Source organism: Nicotiana attenuata, chromosome 1 (assembly GCF_001879085.1).
Source record: "Nicotiana attenuata strain UT chromosome 1, NIATTr2, whole genome shotgun sequence".
Classification (NCBI taxonomy): domain Eukaryota; kingdom Viridiplantae; phylum Streptophyta; class Magnoliopsida; order Solanales; family Solanaceae; genus Nicotiana; species Nicotiana attenuata.
In genome coordinates this window covers 46,585,430-46,607,686 of record NC_031989.1, presented here as the reverse complement: position 1 = coordinate 46,607,686, position 22,257 = coordinate 46,585,430, and the positions used below count along the sequence as shown (strand labels likewise).

At 42.1% G+C, this 22,257-nt stretch overlaps 1 protein-coding gene across 1 annotated transcript; it reads left to right on the top strand.

The window, feature by feature from the left end:
- LOC109235753 lies at positions 2,771 to 3,523 on the top strand. Its single transcript, XM_019401995.1, has one exon. The coding sequence runs from the start codon at positions 2,771 to 2,773 to the stop codon at positions 3,521 to 3,523; it is 753 nt and encodes a 250-aa protein (XP_019257540.1).

Genomic DNA, 22,257 nt, shown 5'->3' with positions numbered 1-22,257 from the left:
TTTTGTACAGAGTGATTTTCCTATTTCGGCTAGGAAAGGGTGATTTCGTCTAGGCCCGAACCTACTTGGTATAAATACATGGAAAAACGTTATTTCGGGATTTTTTACATACTTTGGACCTAAGGACGCTAAGGAGGAGTTGGAAGAACACAAGCACAAGGATTTCATCATTCCTTCCTCACTCAAGACCTGAGTTTTGATCGAATTTATGCTTTCCTACACTTTAATTAATTTGTGATGAATTGCTCCATATCAATGCAGTAGTTTAGGGTTTGATGCATTTGGTGTATCGATGATTGTTTGTGGATTAGTAACTCTAGTTTTATGTATTGAATTGTTTTGGATGATTTAATATTGCATCTATATTCACCAGTTCAGGTATTCGAGAAAGGCATAACTTGTGATATCTTTGCATTATATTGTTGGTTGAGTTCATAGATTCTTCGAAGTAATCGAAAGAGGATAGTTGAATCATTGATTAAACCTAGTTAGGAGAATAATCGAAAGAGGTTTTCCTAAAGAACAATCCACTACGCATTCTTGCATATCTTCACGTGTTTAAATCGGTTCATCTCGCGATATTAAGACTTAATCGAGAGAGGAGTTTTTGCTGAACGTTTGAACTAATAATTGAGTGAATTCGAGAGACTCACTTGAACATTAGAAGTGAATTGTCTAGAGTTAGATCCCGAACAATTATCTTGCACCTATCCTATCAAAACCCTATCTTTTCCCACTAATAACCTCATTCCTTGTCTCAGTAGTCACTAGTCAATAGCTTTAGATTCTTAGTTAATTTTAGTAATTAATCATATAAATCTCAATTGTTGATCCTCCTGGATAGCAGTCAAGCTAGAAACTATAAGAATACTTTTTAAATCTAATCCATGTGGATACATTATATTATACTATATTTGATTAACGAGAATAATTTAAGTGTGTGTTTTGCATTCTTCAAATTTTGGCGTCGTTGCCGGGGATTGGCAATCAATACTGTTTGAAATAGTTTGTAGTGCTATTTCAGGAATTCTTTAATTTTTATTTTATGTTTCCCTTTTTACAGTTGGTGTTCTTTGGCCGTGCGCAGGTTATAGGTTAAGATTGGTGGATGACTCGAGATTCTACGAAAGAAGTGCCACCATACGAGCCAAAGTTAGAAACAAACTGCGACAACGAAGGAAAGAGATCTCACCGAGAAGCTAGGAAAGGTTGGGCAATTCGCAGCCCAAGAAAATATGGCCGGAAACGGTGATGATAATGTAGATTTGGCTGCAAGAGAGGCAGCCCAACAATGAAAAAAACCTGCACGGGATGTTGAGGAAGCAGCTGTTAGAGATTCACAGAATATCTATGACGAAGACAGGGGTCACAGAATTAATCAACATTAGCCCTTGGCTGCAGACCAGTTCGAAAATATAGCTTCCAGGCCTGGGAGACCACTTGGTGATTATGCGAGACTGGTATATAATCAAGGATTATAAAGTGTTAGACCACCTCCAATTGCAGCAAATAATTCCGAGTTGAAGCAAGGGTTGCTTCAAATCCTTCAGAATTGTTGTGTCTTTAGAGGGAAGATGAACAAAAATCCAAACACACATCTAATGGACTTCGAGGAGATTATGAACACCTTTCAATACAATGGGGTGTCACAAGATGCAGTGTACTTAAGGGCATTCCACTTTTCACTTAAAGATGATGCGAATAAGTGGCTTCGAAGCTTGCCCAGTGGATCGAATAGAACCTGGGAGGAGATGACCGGAAAATTCCTTGATAAATATTTCTCCCCAGCTAAGACGGGCAAGATTAGAAGAGAAATCCATAACTTTTACCAGAAAGAGATTGAAATTGTTTTTGAAGCACGGGAGAGGTTCAAGAAGATAGTTAAAAAGTGTCAACATAGCGGAATTGAACTCTGGATGCAACTCCAAGACTTTTGGGAAGGATTGACACCGGCCTCGCGTAGAACATTGAGCAATGCAGTTGGAGGCCCTTTGATGAAGAAGACTCCAGAGGAGATAGTTACAATTCTTGATGAGTTATTTGAAGATGCTAATCAGTGGCCCTCTGGGAGTGCTGAAAGAAGAAAATCCACTGGTGTTCACCAAGTTGATGCTAATACATATATGCAGGTACAACTTGATGCTATGGTTAAAGAAATACAAAAGCTGAACGCAACCAAGATAAGCTTGTGATATATGTGGAAAAATACACCCTACTCATGAGTGTCAAGCCTCAACTAAGGAAGTGAATGTTGTGGGAAACTATAATTTTAATACAAAGGGGCAGAGGCGCCCCGGTTTTTCATGGAGTTCATCTGGGGGTACTGCGAATGCATGGCAATAAAACAACCCTAGACCCCAGGAACAAAGAGCTCCTGGTTTTATGAATCATCCGAGGCATCAGTTTCAGCCTCAATAGCCCATTCAGTCTGGCATAGAAAATCTCATGAAGGCCTTCATTATGAAAACTAATGAGAGGCTTGAAACTCATAGCGTAGCTATACGGGAACATGGAGCAGCTATCAAAGAACAGGGCACGGGTTTTCAAAAACTGGAAAGACAGTTGGGTAGCTAGAAACTCTATTGTCTGAGAGGATTCCAAGAACTCTCCTTGTTGATACGAAAAGAAATCCCAACGAAACAGTGAATGCTATAACTTTGAGAAGTGGGCAAGTGTTGAAAGATATTACCCCAACCAAAATGATGTGAGACTTGAAAAAGAAAGTGGGGAGTAGCTGAAGAGTGATGTTGATAAGAAGAAGAAAGGACATATGAAAGCTGAGAAGAAGAAGAAGGAAGAAAACTCAATAAGGGAGGACCCTAAGGAGAGCAAACATATGCATTCTCTACCTTTCCCTCAAAAGCAAAGCAGAGATAAGCTGGACATGCAATTTGGGAGATTTCTGGATGTGCTGAAACAGGTTTATGTAAACTTACCATTCACAGAAGTGCTCTCACAGATGCTTGCTTATGCTAAATTCTTGAAAGAGATCCTTACTAAAAAGAGGAAAATAGAGGAGATCTCAGTGGTCAAGCTCACAGAGGATTGCAGCGCGATATTGCAAAATAAACTCCCACAAAAGTGTGGAGATCCAGGGAGTTTTACTATACCTTGCTCTGTAGGAACTATTAATTTTGATAAATCCTTATGTGATTCTGGTGCCTCAATTAATTTAATGCCTCTATCTATCTATAGGAAACTGGAGAAGGAGAATGGAGAGATAAGGTCTGCACCCATATCTTTGCAGCTGGCGGATGAAACGACTATAATACTCGAGGGAAAAGTGGAAGATGTATTAGTTCGGGTGGATAAGTTCGTACTTCCTGTGGATTTTATAGTGGTAAACATGGAGGAAAACAAGGAGGTCCCCCTCATCCTAGGAAGACCATTCTTAGAGATGGGTAGAGCTATATTGGATATACACGAGAGAAAACTCATGCTTAGAGTGGGTGAGGAGACTGTGACTTTCAAGATAGATGTAGAAAATGGGGCACAAAAAGGACAAACCAGCTGCGAGTGTTGAGTGGAAAGTAAAGGTCTCGAAAGAGAAGGATGTGGCGAGCGAGAAAGAAAAGTGTGCGGTGTACCTAAAGAAGGCCAAGAAGAAGTTGTCCGCATGGATGTGTGCATTAGTACGGGGGCGGGGAATGGAGCCCGACTTCGACTCAGACCTCGACTAGATATTCAGGGAAGTTTCCTTTTGTCATGACCCGGATTTCCTACCCTCGGGAGTCGTGATGGCGCCTACTCGTAGAAGCTAGGCAAGCCACAAAATTATAAATTCTTAACTCTTTTATTTAATTGCTTTTTGCAACATACATTAACAAGTGATAAGCATTTAAATAACAGCGGAATATGAGATTTAAGCGGAAGACTTAGACAAAATGAACCAAAATGATAAAAAAATCCACATATGCCTCTACCCAGAAACTGGTGTCACATTATTCACGGACTACTAAGATTGCTACATACAACGGTTTGAAAGAAAGTAATACTGTCTGTTTCGAATACAATAGATAACAGAACATAATAAAAGATAGAGGAGACGCCGGGCCTGCGGACGCCTGCAGGGCTACCTCGGTGTCTCGGTGGACTGAAGGCTGGCTCCCGAACTACTGCTGCTGTCCCAGTGCTGCCTCGGTATCTGCACAGAGTGCAGAGTGTAGTATTAGCACAACCGACCCCATGTGCTGGTAAGTGTCTGGCCTAACCCCGACGAGGTAGTGACGAGGCTAGGACCAGACTCCAGATAAACCTGTGCAGTTATATAATATATGGCAGAAGATAAACATGAATAAACAGTTTAAATGGGAGGGGGTAGATGCTTCGGGGAAACATATCAAATCCAACAGTAATTTAATAAAATATGGAGAGACAGTTCAATATCTTCAACAAAGCAATAATACTACTGTTGCGGCGCGCAACCCGATCCCTTATCATTTAACATTGTTGCGGTGTGCAACCCGATCCAATATAATATCTGTTGCGGCGTGCAACCCGATCCCATATAATATCTGTTGCGGCGTGCAACCCGATCCACATATATATAATGATGTTGCGGCGCGCAACCCGATCCATATATATAATATCAACAATGTTCATAATAACAGTCCCGGAAAGGGATCAACAATAGACTACACTATCCCGGCAAGGGAATTCAACAGTACAAGTATATACGTCCCGTCAAGGGAGAATCAGCTATAACCAATTTCAACTCAACTCCTACTCATCTCAGTTATCACCATTTCTCAATTTTAAGTAACTACCACGAAAATAAACCAAGTCTTTACTCATTGTCAAGAATTCACCCACTAAAGCATTCGTAGAATCATTTAAGAATACCACAAGTATCAATTTAGGACTCACGGTCATGTTCGACACCAACTTATAGATACTCGTCACCATGCCTATACGTCGTACTCAACAAGAAGCAAATAGCAAATAGGACTCAACTCCTAATCCCTCAAGCTAAGGTTAGACCGAACACTTACCTCAAACTTCCACGGCCAACTCAAGCCTCAAACACCGCCTTTCCTTTCGAATGTGGCTCCAACACAATCGTATCTATGCATAATCGATTCAATAACATCAGTAAATGCTAAACAATCCAATTCCAATGCTTAATTATAGCTATCTAACCATTCTTCCCAAAAATCCAAAAATCGACCCCGGGCCCGCTTGGTCAAAACACGAGGTTCGGACCAAAATCTAATCACCCATTCACCCACGAGCCCAAATATATAATTATTTCCAGAATTCGACCCCAAAACAAGGTCTAAATTACAATTAATCAAAAAGCCCTAACTCTACCCAAATCCCTAATTTTCTACCCTTAATCTCATGTTTTAGGCCTAGAAATCTAATGGGTGTTAATGGAAATTGAAGAAAATGAGTCTAATATTACATACCTATGAATTTATGGTGAAATCCTCTTTCAAGAATCGCCCAATTTGGAGTTGAGATGAAGAAGTTATGAAATTTTGAACAAATCCCGTTTTAGCTACTGTTTTAAGTGCTGGGCGACAGTGTTCATCGCGTTCGCGAGAACACTGTCGCGATCGCGAAGGCTGCCAGTAAGTGGACTTACGCGGTCGCGAGTTCTTCCACGCGTTCACGAAGGGTTGAACCCCCTGACCTTCGCGTTCGCGGACACACATATGCGTTCGCGTAGAAGAACGACCAAAATCCCAGCCCCCTCCAATTAACACGTCACACAGGTCGCGTTCGCGATGAGCAATCCCCCAAAGCTCCGCGTTCGCGACTGTGGCTTCGCGTTCGCGATGGACAAATCCACCCCTATTCCCATTTACCATACGGGATCGCGAGAGTGACTACGCGATCGCGATGAACAACAGGCCTGAGCACCTGTAGCAGAAAATCTGCAATTTTTCCTTAAGTTCAAAACTTCTCGAATCACATCCGAAACACACCCGAGCCCTCGGGGCTCCTAACCAAACATACGTACTAACTCAACAACATCATACAAACTTATCCGTGCGATCAAATCGCCAAAATAACCTCAATAACAACGAATTAAACCTCAAAATCAAAGGATTTTTCTCAAACTTCATAAAGCATCAACTTTAGCAATTTAGGTCCGAATCACGTCATACGACGTCTGTTTTTCACCAAATTTCACAGAAACATCATAAATCATATATAAGACCTGTACCGGGTGCCGGGACCAAAATACGGGCCTGATACTAACATGTTCTAATCAATTTTCATTTCAAATTTCCTTAAACAATTTCAAAAAATAATTTCCTTCAAAAATTCATTTCTCGGGCTTGGGACCTCGGAATTTGATTCTGGGCATACGCCCAGGTCCCATATTTTCCTACGGACCCTCCGGGACCGTCAAATCACGGGTCCGGGTCCGTTTACCCAAACGTTGACCGAAGTCAAATTTATTCATTTTATAGTCAAAACTTATCATTTTTCACAGATTTTCACATTTAGGCTTTCCGGCTACGCGTCCGGACTGCGCACGCAAATGGAGGTGATGCTAGATGAGGTTTTCAAGGCCTCGGAAACATAGAATTTAATTTAAAACAAGTGATGACCTTTTGGGTCATCACATCCTCCACCTCTAAAGCAACTGTTCGTCCTCGAACGGACATAAGAAGGAAGTACCTGAGTCGGGAAAAAGATGGGGATAACGGCTCCGCATATCGGACTCGGACTCCCAGGTCGATCACGAACAGAAGGAAAACTCTTTGACCTCAACTGACGAACTTGCCGGTGTAGAATAGCCACCGGCTCCTCCTCGTAAGACAATTCCTTGTCCAACTGGACAGTGCTGAAATCTAACACGTGGGATGGATCGCCGTGATATTTCTGGAGCATGGACACATGAAACACTGGATGCACGGCTGATAAGTTCGGCGGCAATGCAAGTCTATAATCCACCTCTCCCACTCGATCAAGAATCTCAAATGGACCAATGAGCCTAGGGCTAAGCTTGCCCTTCTTTCCAAATCTCATCACGCCCTTCATAGGCGACACTCGAAGAAATACCCACTCACCAACCATGAAAGCCAAATCTCGAACCTTGCGGTCGGCATAACTCTTTTTCCTGGACTAAGCTGAACGAAGCCTATCCTAAATGATCCTGACCTTGTCCAAGGCATCCTGAACCAGATCCATACCCAACAATCGAGCCTCCCCCGGCTCAAACCATCCAATCGGAGACCGACACCGCCTACCATATAAGGCCTCATAAGGAGCCATCTGGATGCTCGACTGGTAGCTGTTGTTGTAGGCGAACTCTGCTAAAGGCAAAAACTGATCCCACGAGCCTCCAAAGTCAATGACACAAGCTCGGAGCATATCCTCCAAAATCTGAATAGTCCGCTCGGACTGCCCGTCCATCTGGGGATGAAATGCTGTGCTCAACTCAACCCGTGTGCCCAACTCTCGCTGAACTGCTCTCCAGAAACGCGAGGTAAACTACGTACCTCGGTCCGAAATGATAGACACAGGCACACCATGAAGACGAACGATCTCCCGGATATAGATCTCAGCTAACCTCTCAGAAGAATAGAAGACTCGCACAGGAATGAAATGTGCTGACTTGCTCAGCCTATCAACAATGACTCACACTGCATCGAATTTCTTCCGAGTCTGCGGGAGTCCAGTAACGAAGTCCATAGTGATCCGCTCCCACTTCCACTCGGGAAGCTCAATCCTCTGAAATGGATCACCGGGCCTCTGATGCTCGTACTTGACCTGCTGACAATTCAAATACCGAGCCACATATGCAACGATATCCTTGTTCATTCTCCGCCACCAATAATGCTGCCGCAAATCCTGGTACATCTTCGCGGCACCCGGATGAATAGAGTACCAGGAGCTGTGAGCCTCTTATAAAATCAACTCTCGAAGACCATCCACATTGGGCACACAGACTCGACCCTGCAATCTCAAAACTCCATCATCACCTATGGTAACCTGCTTGGCACCTCCGTGCTGCACCGTGTCTCTAAGGACACACAAATGGGGATCATCAAACTGCTGATCTCGGATACGCTTCAATAATGAAGAACGAGCGACTGTGCAAGCAAACACACGGCTGGGCTCAGAAACATCCAACCTCACGAACTGATTGGCCAAAGCCTGAACATCCAAAGCAAGCGGTCTCTCATCGATCGGAATATAAGCTAAACTGCCCATGCTGGCTGACTTCCTACTCAGGGCATCGACCACCACATTGGCCTTCCCCGGATGATATAAGATGGTGATATCATAATCTTTCAACAACTCCAACCACCTCTTCTGCCTCAAATTCAACTCCTTTTGCTTGAACAAATACTGAAGACTCTTGTGATCCGTGAACATCTCACATGCCACGCCATACAGATAATGCCTCCAGATCTTCAACGCGTGAACTATGGCTACCAACTCCAAATCATGAACCAGATAGTTCTTCTCATGTATCTTCAACTGCCGATAAGCATAGGCAATGACCTTGCCATCCTGCATCAACACTGCACCAAGCCCAATACGAGAAGCATCACAGTAAACTGTATAAGGCCCTGAACCTGTGGGCAAAACCAACACCTGTGCCGTAGTCAGAGCTGTCTTGAGCTTCTGAAAGCTCGCCTCACACTCATCCGACCATCTGAACTGGGCACCCTTCTGGGTCAACCTGGTCATCGGGGCTGCAATAGATGAAAACCCCTCCACGAATCGATGATAGTAGCCTGCCAGTCCCAAGAAACTCCGAATCTCTGTGGCCGATGCTGGCCTAGGATAGTTCTTGACTGCCTCAATCTTCTTTGGATCAACCTGAATACCCTCTGCTGACACAACATGACCCATAAATGCAACTGAACTCAACCAGAACTCACACTTCGAGAACTTTGCATATAACTGACTATCCCTCAGAGTCTGAAGGACCACTCTAAGGTGCTGCTCGTGCTCCTCCTGGCTGCGGGAATATATCAATATATCATCAATGAAGACTATCACGAACGAATCCAAATAAGGCCTGAACACTCGGTTCATCAAATCCATAAAAGCTACTGGGGCATTTGTCAACCCGAATGACATAACCAAGAACTCATAATGCCCGTACCGGTGCGGAAAGCTGTCTTAGGGACATCGGATGCCCTAATCCTCAACTGATGGTAGCCAGATCGCAAGTCAATCTTTGAAAATACCTTGGCACCCTGAAGCTGATCGAACAAATCATCAATCCTCGGCAGCGGATACTTATTCTTGATTGTAACCTTGTTCAATTGCCGGTAATCAATACACATTCTCATTGACCCATCCTTCTTTTTAACAAACAACACCGGCGCACCCCAAGGCGAAACACTGGGCCTAATGAAACCCTTCTCAAGCAAATCTTGCAACTGTTCCTTTAACTCTTTCAACTCAGGCGGGGCCATACGATGTGGAGGGATAAAAATGGGCTGAGTGCCCGGAGCCACATCAATGCAAAAGTCAATATCCCTATCGGGCGGCATACCTGACAGGTCTGAAGGGAATACCTCAGGATACTCACGAACAACAGGCACAGAATCAATAGAGGGAATCTCAGCACTAGAATCACGAACATATGCCAAATAGGCCAAACACCCCTTCTCGACCATACGCCGAGCCTTCACATACGAGATAACATTGCGGGTAGAATGACCAGGAGTCCCTCTCCACTCTAGACGAGGAAAACCCGGTAAGGCCAAAGTCACAGTCTTGGCATGACAGTCCAAGATAGCGTGGTAAGGTGATTACCAGTCCATCCCCAAAATAACATCAAAGTCAACCATATCTAGAAGCAACAAATCTACACGAGTCTTAAGACCCCCAATCACCACAATACAAGAATGATGGACTCGATCCACCACGATAGAATCACCCACCGGTGTAGACACATATACAGGGACACTCAGAGAATCACTAGGCATAACCAGATACGGTGCAAAATAAGATGACACATACGAGTATGTAGACCCTGGATCAAATAACACTGAAGCATCTCTATCACAAACCAGAACAGTACCTATGATAACCGCATCTGAAGCCTCAGCCTCGGGCCTGGCTGGAAGAGCATAACATTGGGGCTGGGCCCCACCACCCTGGAGTACCTCTCTGGGACGGCCTGCAGCTGGCTGGCCTCCACCTCTGGCGGTCTGAGCTCCACCTCTAAATGCTCTACCTCCACCTCTAGCACCTCTACCCCCGCCCCTAGCTGCCTGAGCGGTCTGTGGAACATCTGGTGCCTGAATCATAGCACGGGAACCCTGCTGCTGCGACTGAGTACCCACCAACCTCAGACAAGCCCTACGAATATGACCATACTCAACACACTCATAACATCCACCAGAATGCTGCGGCTGAGGAAACTGAGACTGACCCTGGCGACCTGAATGACCTCCCCAAAAACTCTGGATCAGTGGTGCACTGATGGTAGCTGGTGGTGCACTGTAGGGCTGCTGATCAGAATACTGCATGCGAGAACCACGACCACCTGAAGCACAGTGAGAAACCTGAAGGGATGACTGAAAGGGCCTAGGAGGATGGCCTCTACCATATGAATCTCTACCTTCAGACCAGGTACCACTGAATCTTCCTGAATGACGGGGCCTCTTATCCGCTCCATGACCACCCCCCTGTGATAGTACCATCTCAACTCTCCGGGCCACATTGGCCGCCTCCAGGAAGGATATCTCACTCCCAGCCTCTCTAGCCATCTGGAGACGGCTGAATGAGTCCATCAATAAACCGATCCACTCTCTCCCTCTCAGTGGGAAGTATAATAAGGGCATGGCGAGCTAAATCTATGAATCTGGTCTCGTACTGGGTGACAGTCATGGATCCCTGTTGAAGGCGCTCGAATTGCCTCTGATAGGCCTCTCGCTGTGTAATAGGGAGAAACTTCTCCAGAAATAGCTGTACGAACTGCTCCCAGGTCAAGGCTGGCGATTCTGCTGGTCTAGCTAAGCAATAATCCCTCCACCAAGTCTTGGCGGATCCAGACAAGCGAAATGGAGCAAAATCAACCCCATTGGTCTCAACAATACCCATGTTCCGAAGAACCTCGTGATAGCTGTCCAGATAATCTTGGGGATCCTCAGTAGATGCACCGCTGAAGGTAGTAGCGAAGAGCTTGGTAAACCTGTCCAATCTCCACAAAGCATCGGCAGACATGGCTGCACCATCACCGGTCTGAGCTACCACACCCGGCTGAACCGCTCCAACTGGCTGAGCTGCTGGAGTTTGAAACTGGGGAGCTACCTGCTCCGGAGTGCGAGTAGCAGGAGTCTGGGCTCCTCCTCCAGCCTGAGAGACGGCTAGTGCTACAGGGAGCAAACATGCCCTGGTGACACTCTCTATAAGGCCCACTAGACGGACCAGAGCATCCTGAAGAATTGGGGTAGCAATAAACCCCTCTGGGACCTAAGCTGGGCCCACTGGAACTGCTGGGGCTGGAACCTCGTCATCAAAATCAACCTGAGGCTCCGCTACGGGTGCTGCTGCCCTGGGCTGAGCTCTGCCCCTGCCTCGGCCGGCCTCGGCCTCTGCCCCTAGTGGGTGCTGCTGCTGGGGTATCGGTTTGCTGATCGGTAGATGAGGAAGCGCGTGTTCTCGCCATCTGCGAAAGAACAGAGTAGAACTTCAATTAGCATTGAGAAACCAAACCGCACGACAAGAAAGAACAAATGTGAAGTTTTCGTAACTCTGTAGCCTCTGGGGATAAATACAGACGTCTTCATACCAATCCCTCAGACTCTACTAAGCTTGTCCATGAATTGTGAGACCTATGTAACCTAGAGCTCTGATACCAACTTGTCACGACCTGGATTTCCCACCCTCGGGAGTCGTGATGGTGCCTACTCGTAGAAGCTAGGCAAGCCACAAAATTATAAATTCTTAACTCTTTTGTTTTAATCCTTTTTACAACATACATTAACAAGTGATAAACATTTAAATAACAACGGAATATGAGATTTAAGCAGAAGACTTAGAAAAAATGAACCAAAATGATAAGAAAATCCACATATGCCTCTACCCAGAAACTGGTGTCACATCATTCACGAACTACTAAGATTGCTACATACAACAGTTTGAAAGAAAGTAACACTGTCTGTCTCGAATACAAGAGATAACATAACATAATAAAAGATAGAGGAGATGCCGGGCCTTGTGGGCGCCTGCAGGGCTACCTCGGTGTCAAGGTGGACTGAAGGCTGGCTCCCGAACTACTGCTGTTGTCCCAGTGCTGCCTCGGTATCTGCACAGAGTGCAGAGTGTAGTATCAGCACAATCGACCCCATGTGCTGGTAAGTGTCTGGCCTAACCCGGCGAGGTAGTGACGAGGCTAGGACCAGACTCCAGATAAACCTGTGCAGTTATATAATATATGGCGGAAGATAAAAAGGAATAAACAGTTTAAATGGGAGGGGGGTACATGCTTCGGGGAAACATATCAAATCCAACAGTAATTTAATAAAATATGGAGAGACAGTTCAATATCTACAACAAAGTAATAATACTACTATTGCGGCGCGCAACCCGATCCCTTATCATTTAACATTGTTGCGGCGTACAACCCGATCCAATATAATATCTGTTGCGGCGTGAAACCCGATCCCCCCCCCCCACACACACGCACATATATATATATATATATATCTATATATATATATATATAATAATGTTGCGGCGCGCAACCCGATCCAATATAATATCTGTTGCGGCGTGCAACCCGATCCCGTAAAATATCTGTTGCGGCGTGCAACCCGATCCACATATATATAATAATGTTACGGCGCGCAACCCGATCCATATATATAATATCAACAATGTTCATAATAACAGTCCCGGCAAGGGATCAACAATAGACTACACTATCCCGGCAAGGGAATTCAACAGTACAAGTATATACGTCCCGACAAGAGAGAATCGGCTATAACCAATTTCAACTCAACTCCTACTCATCTCAGTTATCACCATTTCTCAATTATAAGTAACTACCATGAAAATAAACCAAGTCTTCACTCATTATCAAGAATTCACCCACTAAAGCATTCGTAGAATCATTTAACAATACCACAAGTATCAATTTAGGACTCACAGTCATGCTCGACACCAACGTATAGATACTCGTCACCATGCCTATACGTCGTACTCAACAAGAAACAAATAGCAAATAGGACTCAACTCCTAATCCCTCAAGCTAAGGTTAGACCGAACACTTACCTCAAACTTCCACGGCCAACTCAAGCCTCAAACACCGCCTTTCTTTCGAATTTGGCTCCAACACAATCGTATCTATGCATAATCGATTCAATAACATCAATAAATGCTAAACAATCCAATTCCAATGCTTAATTATAGCTTTCTAACCATTGTTCCCAAAAATCCAAAAATCGACCCCGGGCCCGCTTGGTCAAAACACGAGGTTCGGACCAAAATCTAATCACCCATTCACCCCACGAGCCCAAATATATAATTATTTTCAGAATTCGATCCCAAAACGAGGTCTAAATAACCATTAATCAAAAAGCCCTAACTCTACCCAAATCCCTAATTTTCTACCCTTAATCTCATGTTTTAGGCCTAGAAATCTAATGGGTGTTAATGGAAATTGAAGAAAATGAGTCTAAGATTACATACCTATGAGTTTGTGGTGAAATCCTCTTTCATGAATCGCACAATTTGGAGTAGAGATGAAAAAGTTATGAAATTTTGAACAAATCCCGTTTTTGCTACTGTTTTAAGTGCTTGGAGACATTGTTCATCGCATTCGCGAGAACACTGTCGCGATCGCGAAGGCTTCCAGTAAGTGGACTTACGCGATCGCGAGTTCTTCCACGCGTTCGCGTAGGGTTGAACTCCCTGACCTTCGCGTTCGCGGACACACGTACGCGTTCACGTAGAAGAACGACCAAAATCTCAGCCCCCTCCAATTAACACTACGCTTTCGCATCACACGGGTTGCATTCGCGATGAGCAATCCCCCAAAGCTCCGCGTTCGCGACTGTGGCTTCGCGTTCGCGATGGACAAATCTACCCCTGTCCCCATTTACCTTACGCGATCAGGAGAGTGACTACGCGATCGCGATGAACAACAGGCCTGAGCACCTGTAGCAGAAAATCTGCAACTTTTCCTTAAGTTCAAAACTTCCCGAATCACATTCTAAACACACCCGAGCCCTCGGGGCTCCTAACCAAACATACGTACTAACTCAACAACATTATACGAACTTATCCGAGCGATAAAATCGCCAAAATAACCTCAATAACAACGAATTGAACCTCAAAATCAAAGAATTTTTCTCAAACTTCATAAAACATCAACTTTAGCAATTTAGGTCCGAATCACGTCATACGACGTCCGTTTTTCACCACATTTCACAAAAACATCTTAAATCATATATAAGATCTGTACCGGGCGCCGGAACCAAAATACCGGCCCGATACTAACATGTTCTAATCAATTTTCATTTCAAATTTCCTTAAACAATTTCAGAAAACAGTTTCCTTCAAAAATTCATTTCTCGTGCTTGGGACCTCGGAATTCGATTCCGGGCATACGTCCAGGTCCCATATTTTCCTACGGACCCTCCGGGACCGTCAAATCACGGGTCCGAGTCCGTTCACCCAAAACGTTGACCAAAGTCAAAATTATTCATTTTATAGTCAAAACTTATCATTTTTCACAGATTTTCACATTTACGCTTTCCGGCTACGCGCCGGGACTGCGCACGCAAATCGAGGTGATGCTAAATGAGGTTTTCAATGCCTCAAAACATAGAATTTAATTTAAAACAAGTGATGACCTTTTGGGGTATCACACCTTTACCTTATGCTTTTTAATTGTGTGTCATGGAGACATGCCACAACTTAAAGTGTGGGGCGGGGGATATCTATATGTATGTTTGTATGTATATGTGTTTCTTTTTGCTTAGTTTTAGTAGTTTCAGATAGAAATATTTGAAAAAACAAAACAAATTAAAGTTCTCAATTTTTCCCGATGATGGATATCATCGACACGTTTCTTGAGGGATTAAAGTCGAAGGAAAAAGACAAAAAAGATTTTCTTTTGTTAGGTAGTGTAACAAATCCCCCTTGTTTTTCTTTGTGCTGCGGTTCTATTCCAAAGGTTTTATTTGAACCGAGAGTAGTTACTTTTTATTTTTTAGGAGTAGGAAGTATTGTGTTATGATTTGAGTTGAAGGCAATATCTCTTGACCTTATTATACCTTGAGAATAGTGAGTACTTTAGTTATGATGCTTAGGCTCAGTTTTTGACTTTTATATAAGTACCTTAAAGTGTATGATCTTAAATTTGTTTAACTACTTTGACCAAAGTGTTTGGATAGTCCGATCCCGAGTGAGTTATGTGCCATGTGTGTGTGAGATTTTGTAATATTTATTGCATTGCATTTGATGTCTAGAACTTGCCCTGCGTGTTTGAAAAGCGAAATAGTAGTTTTAGTTAGTCTTGGAAGTGATAGAGGCATTTCTTGTTGAGCCAGTTAAATGCTTTTACCCACCTAATTATTATGTATATTAGTTAACCCCTTTGAGCATGTAATCTTGTTTCTTTGGCAACCACATTATAAGCCTTACCCTTTTGTTCGAATTGTCCATCTATTTGAACCTTTTACCTCCCGTGAGCACTTGAAGTTGTTATGAACTTTATAAAAGTTAAAGTGTGGGGTGTTGTGTTGGCTTTTGAGTGGAACTATTGGAATAAGGAGAAATATGCATTGTTTCAAAAAAGGAAGAGCCACTTGAATTGAAAAAGAAAGAAAAAGAAAGTGTATGATTGTGAAAAATATTCCTTGATAGTGGTAACTATTGATATTTTTGAGCTTAAAGAAGCTGGGAGTTAATGTATATTGATCTGAAGGTGCAGTGTGGTTTGACATAAGTGTGGGGTTTTGAACGGTTCACTGTAGGTATTAAAGTGCTTAGGGGGGTGTAGTCACTCTTATATCTAGATGTATCCTACCCATCCTGAAACCTACATTACAACCAAATAAAGTCCTACTTGATCCTTGACTGAAAGAGCTCAATTAGTAGAGTATTACCCTACGAGCAAGCCTATGGTACGTATTTTGTGGCACAGGAATGCTGTTTCTGAGAGTGGGTGAATTATTTATATTTTAATTTCCTAATTGTTCTTAAACTACTCTCTATTGTTGTGTGAGGGCACTTGGTTCACAAAGGAAAGGTAATGTTGTTGACCTCTGGGTTAGAGTAAGTGAGTGGGTTATAAATATTAAGGCGAGGATGTTACGGTATTGTACTTAATCTGGTTTAAATATTCTTGGTATGATGAGTTAGGAGAATTGTTTTAAAAGGTCATGTCTATGTGAAGTGTAGTTTGATTACTCGAGGACGAGCAATGGTTTAAGTGTGGGGTGTTTATGGTAGGCTATAATTACGTATTTTAGTCGCATATTTCACTCTAATTCACTGCACTTGTGTTGAGCTTTAATTGGTAGTGTTTTTCATTTATTGTGTGTTTTATGCCTGGTAGGAATGATTTCGAGCTATGTAGATGTTGTGGAACTAATTCGAGCTATTTGGAGCTTTGAAGTCTATGTAAAAGCCCAAGGTATTAAGCCCAGATCGTGTTCGGGGGTCGAGGATCACGTCTGGACATCAAAAATCAAGCAAAAAGCATAACTCTGAGGAAATTGCACTACTGCGGCACGTAGGGCGGCACGTGGTGCACCCCCAACAGTTTGTTTTGGTTGCCTAATGGAAAGTGTGAGCTCCCTAATCTCCACTAGTGCATGGCATGGCGCGTCGCCCCATGTGGTACACCTGTGTATTTTTTACAGAGTGATTTTCCTATTTCAGCTAGGAAAGGGTGATTTCGTCTAGGCCCGACCCTACTTGGAATAAATACATGGAAAAATATTATTTTCTGGACTTTTTTACATACATTAGATCTAAGGACGCTAAGGATGAGTTGGAAGAACACAAGCACAAGGATTTCAGCATTCCTTCCTCACTCAAGACCCGAGTTCAGATCGAATTTATGATTTCCTATACTTCAATTATATTTTTGATGAATTGCTCCATATCAATAGAGTAGTTCCCTTTAGGGTTTGATGGATTTGGTGTATTGATGATTGTTTGTGGATTATAACTTTACTTTTATATATTGAATCGTTTTGGATGATTTAATTGTTGCATCTATATTCACTAATTCATGTTATCGAGAGAGGCATAACTTGTGATATCTTTGCATTATATTGTTGGTTGAGTTTATAGATTCTTCTAAGTAATCGAAAGAGGTTAGTTGAATCATTGATTAAACCTAGTTAGGAGAATAATCAAAAGAGGTTTTTATAAAGACCAATCTACTACACATCCTTGCATATCTTCACGTGCTTAAATTGGTTCATCTCACGAGGTTAAGACTTAATCGAGAGAGGAGTTTTTGCTTAACGTTTGAACTAATAATTGAGTGAATTCGAGAGACTCACTTAAACAATAGAAGTGAATTGTCTAGAGTTAGATCCCGAACAATTATCTTGCACCTATTCTATCAAAACTGTTACACCCCATATTTTCGTACGTAAAAGTACGCCGTAAGTAAATTGATGAAAGCTCAGAAATGAGATATTACATCCCGCATTTTCGTACGTTAAAGTTTCATCGTAAGATTAATCGACGTAAGCTCGGGAATGGAATTACTTTGAGATTATAAGTATTATGCTATTTCAAACAAGTGATAAGTAAATTCGTGAAGGTGAGAGGGTAAGAAAATCGAAGAAAATAAATTTCATCGAAGTTTAACATTTTGAGATAAAATATGGCCCAAGCTACAATAACCCGTATTTATGGACTAGTGCCATACAAGGTATCACATGACCATGATAGCAAGATGTATAAAGTGTGTTAAAAGTGAGTAGTATTATAAGTAATTTGAGATAATTCTTAATTATGTGGATAATTAGTTAATTATTGGATTAGTGGAGGCTTAATAAGCTAATTAAGGAAAAGGGGGTGAATTATTTGGATAAGATTAAGGGCTACCATCGTGGCAGCCCATTAGTTGGATAAATGACCTAAAATATGACTTTTAATTAGGTTGAAAGGTGGCATAAGTTGGACATTGTTTGGCCAAGACATGCTTATCAAGGTGGGCCCATACCACCAAGACATAAAGACTTCTTTAAATCACAAAATGTAGATACTTATATCTTTTAAGTGATGGATGAGCTTCAGCAAGAAAATTCATAAAAGATAGCGATCTAATTCACACAAAAATGGAGATGCTTACATCAAAATCTCCAAGAATTGGATCTCCAGCAAAGGAATTAGCATGAGTTTATACTGTGTAATAGCAACGAGATTTGCAATTGTAAGAGAGCTCGGTACAATCTTTATCAAGAATATCATACGGATTTTTCCCTACTTTGATTCGTCGTTACGTGTTTTGTCGCAATTGACGTGTATTAGAGGGATTGTCAAGAGAATCGGCTCAGGTATGTTAAGGTTATCCTTCTTTCTTTTTGGCATGATCCAAATGATACAAACAAAACGAGCAAACACCCATCTTTCATAAATGACTCTATTCATAGAAGTATGTTCTTGATTCCCCATGTGACATATTATTCTATTATATGTTCATGGGTCTCAGAAAATACGTAAGTTGATAAAGTTTACTTCATGATATTAATCAAAGGTATAATTTTCTTATGACACTCCGAAAGATTTTATTGACGTACTTCTCATGCATCACATTCATTTACATTGACCCATGACCATATGGCATTATATATGAGTATATATGTAAATATATGTATATGGGATATGGGAAAAGGTTACGGCTTTATATACGCACCACCACTTGATCAGCTGGTATACGTTGATGATTTTGCTCACAGTGGCCGAGATGATATGATGGGATGCCCTCAGAGGCTTGATGACGTTCTGTACGCATATACCTATGCACAGTATGACATTTATATGCATATGCATGGCATTATAAATATTAATGATTCATAGAGTTATTCAGATTTACATGTTGAGTCTTTTACTCCATGTTTCTCTCATGTCTATTGTTTACTGATTTTTATTCCTTACATACTCGTTATTTGTACTGCCGTCCCTTTTTCCTGGGGACGCTATGTTTCATGCCCGCAGGTCCCGATAGAAAGGTTGAGAGTCCTCCAAGTAGGCTATCAGCTCAGCGAAAGATGTTGGTGCGCTCCATTTGCTCCGGAGTTGCTTATTTGGTCAATATGATTTAGACATGTATTGATTGGTATGTCGAGGCCCTGTCCTGGCATTATGACATTTATGTACTCTTAGAGGCTCTTAGACATATGTCATGTATTTGAAAGACTGTATTGCCTTGTCGGCCTATGTTCAGTGTACGAGTGATTATTTTGGCCTTATAGGCTTGACGTCATATGTACAAGTCAGTATATCAGGTTGGGTCATTTTATGTCCAGTGTTCCCTCATGTTTTATTCTTGTTACCTTATGGCCCTTCTAGCCCGTTTACCCATGTTGATGTAATAAGAAAGATACGTTACGTTGGTACTCGGTTGAGTAAGGAATCGGGTGCCCGTCGCGGCCTGTCGGTTTGGGTCGTGACAAAAACCCTATCTTCTCCCACTGATACCCTTATTTGCTTATTCCTTGTCTCAATAGTCACTAGTCAATAGTTTTAGATTCTTAGTTAATTTTAGTTATTAATCATATAAATTTCAACTGTTGATCCTCCTAGATAGAAATCAAGCTAGAAACTATGAGAATACTGTTAAAATCTAATCCATGTGGATACGATATTATACTATACTATATTTGATTAACGAGCATAATTTAAGTGTGTGTTTTGCGCTCGTCAATATAGTGAATTCCCGGACTTCAATGTAAATACCTGGCAGCCTCCTAAAAGACTATAGTTGTCCCATTGAAGATACCAAATTATCATGGAGGCTTACCCTTTTTAAATCATATGGGATTCAAAGCTCAACAAAAGAATCGTATTTCAGCCCATTTTTCAAGTGTTGATTGAATGGATTGAATTCCATCATACTTCATTCGGACGATGATTGGGGCAATATGTATCTTTTGAACTTATGCGAGTGAACTTATAATGAAACTCTAAGCTGCCTACGTACCTCGGTGAAGAGGATCAAGTCATACCGTAGTTCAGAACGGGTGAGGTTTTTATATTTTTTTTATTTGCTTATTTTTTAGCGTCCTGGCTTTTGCCTAGGCCACCTTTTTCGAGGTTTTCAACCTAGCGGACTTTTTTTTGGGACGTACAGAGTTTATACTCTTGGGGGCCAGGAGTAATATGTAGTTTATGCTCTTGCGTTAAGGAGTGTATCTTCTTTCAAGGATAATACTTCTTAAAAAACATGCCATTGATAGGGTTGATTCTCATTCCATCTACCTCAACCAGCTTGTAAGCCCCACTTGAATATGTTTCTTGCACGATATATGACCCATCTCATTTTGAAGTGAACTTCCGTACAGGTTTGTGGGAAGTAATAACATGTCTTCATATGGAAAGGCCTTGATCTCCTACTTGAAAGGATCTTGGGTGAACTTTTTTATTGAAGGTGCGAGAGAATCGAGCTTGATAACATTCAAGACTCTGTTGAGCTTCCAACCTCTTCTTGTTAAGAGACTCCAATTCTACTAGTCGAAGTCGAGCATTTTCTTCATCAGTGATCCCTTCTTGAATAGCTAATTATAATGAAGGTATTTGATGTTCGAGTGGCAAAACGGCTTCGACCCAAAAGACAAGTGAATAAGGAGTTGATTGTGTTAGCGTATGGTGAGTCATCTTATACGCCCACGGAGCTTCTTTCGCATGGTCATGCCAATCAAGTTTGGATTTGGAGACGACTTTCTTTAACAAGTTGCATAGAGTTTTGTTCAATATCTCTGCTAGACCATTGACGAAAGCAGTGTACGTAGAAGAATTACATCGCTTGAATCCAAAGAGATCACAAATCTTGTTCATTAACCTATTGTCGAATGGCTCGCTATTATCTGTTATTATGTAAAGAGGAATACCAAATGATAGATGATATTTACTCAGATGAAATTTGCAACATTCTCCTTCTTTACTTCCTTGAGAGAAAAAGCTTCCGCTTATTTTGAGAAGTAATTGATTGCGGCCAAGATATACAAATGTCCGCCAGAAGATTTTGGTAGCGTTCCAACAACATCCAATCCCCAAGCGTCAAATGGCCACAATGCAACAATCGAATGTAGCAATTTAGGAGGCCGATGAACAAAATTTGCGTGGAACTGGCAAGCCTTGCATCTTCGAGCATAATCCAAGTAATCTTTTACCATCGTTGGCCAATAATGTGCTTTGGTCTAGACCGATGTGATCCACATACCCCATAATGTGCTTCTTGCAAAGCTTGGAGTGCTTCATCTTCCCCTAAACATTGCAAGAATACTCTCTCAAATGATCTTCTATATAGAGCATCTTTGTAGTATAAGAAGCACGGTGCACGATGGCGGTTTTCAATCCTTTTTCTCAGACTTTCTTGGAAAGTATCCCATAGCTCAAGTAGTTAATGACGGGTTGTTGCCAATCTTCCTTCTCAACTTCTTAAATAGTGACAAGATGCTCGTGTTTGTATTCTTTACTTTCACCCATATTTGGCGGCGGTACTACCCATTTTGGCAGATAGTAACTTGCGCTTGATCATGCAGAGTTAACAATAAAGCTAGAGCTACGAAGGCATCAACCTTCTTGTTTTCTTTCCTAGGCACATGCTGAATAGTCACTTCACCAACCCACTCCATTAATCGTTTTAGCATAATCATGATATGGGCATTGTTCGGGTTTCTTGACCTTGTAACTGCCTAGAAGTTGATTGATCACTACCCGGGAATCACCAAAGACTTGCAATTGCAACTGCTTCATATTGACAACCATTTCAAGTCCAACTAGAGCAGAGTAGTGTCAAAGTAAAGTAGTAGGGCATAACCTCACCTTGAGAAGTGACAAATACTACGCCAGCACCGGCTCCTCCATGATGTGCAGAACCATCAAAGTACATCTTCCATGGAGGTTGAGCTTCAATGACCATTGCGTCCTCATCAGGTAGTTCGTCAATTAGCTCCAATCATCAGGTATAGGGTGATCTACCAAGAAGTCCGCTAACGTTTGTTCTTTTATAAAATTTTAAGGGATGGACACAATTTCAAATTGTTGAAACTGGAGGTACCACCTTGCTAGTTGATCACTAAGGATAGGTCTTCACATCACGAACTTGATGGGACTTGCTCTAGAATCAAGATG

What these genes read in the sequence shown, in the direction of transcription:
- LOC109235753 (XM_019401995.1), top strand. Translation starts at nt 2,771, where the DNA reads ATGAAAGCTGAGAAGAAGAAGAAGGAAGAAAACTCAATAAGGGAGGAC.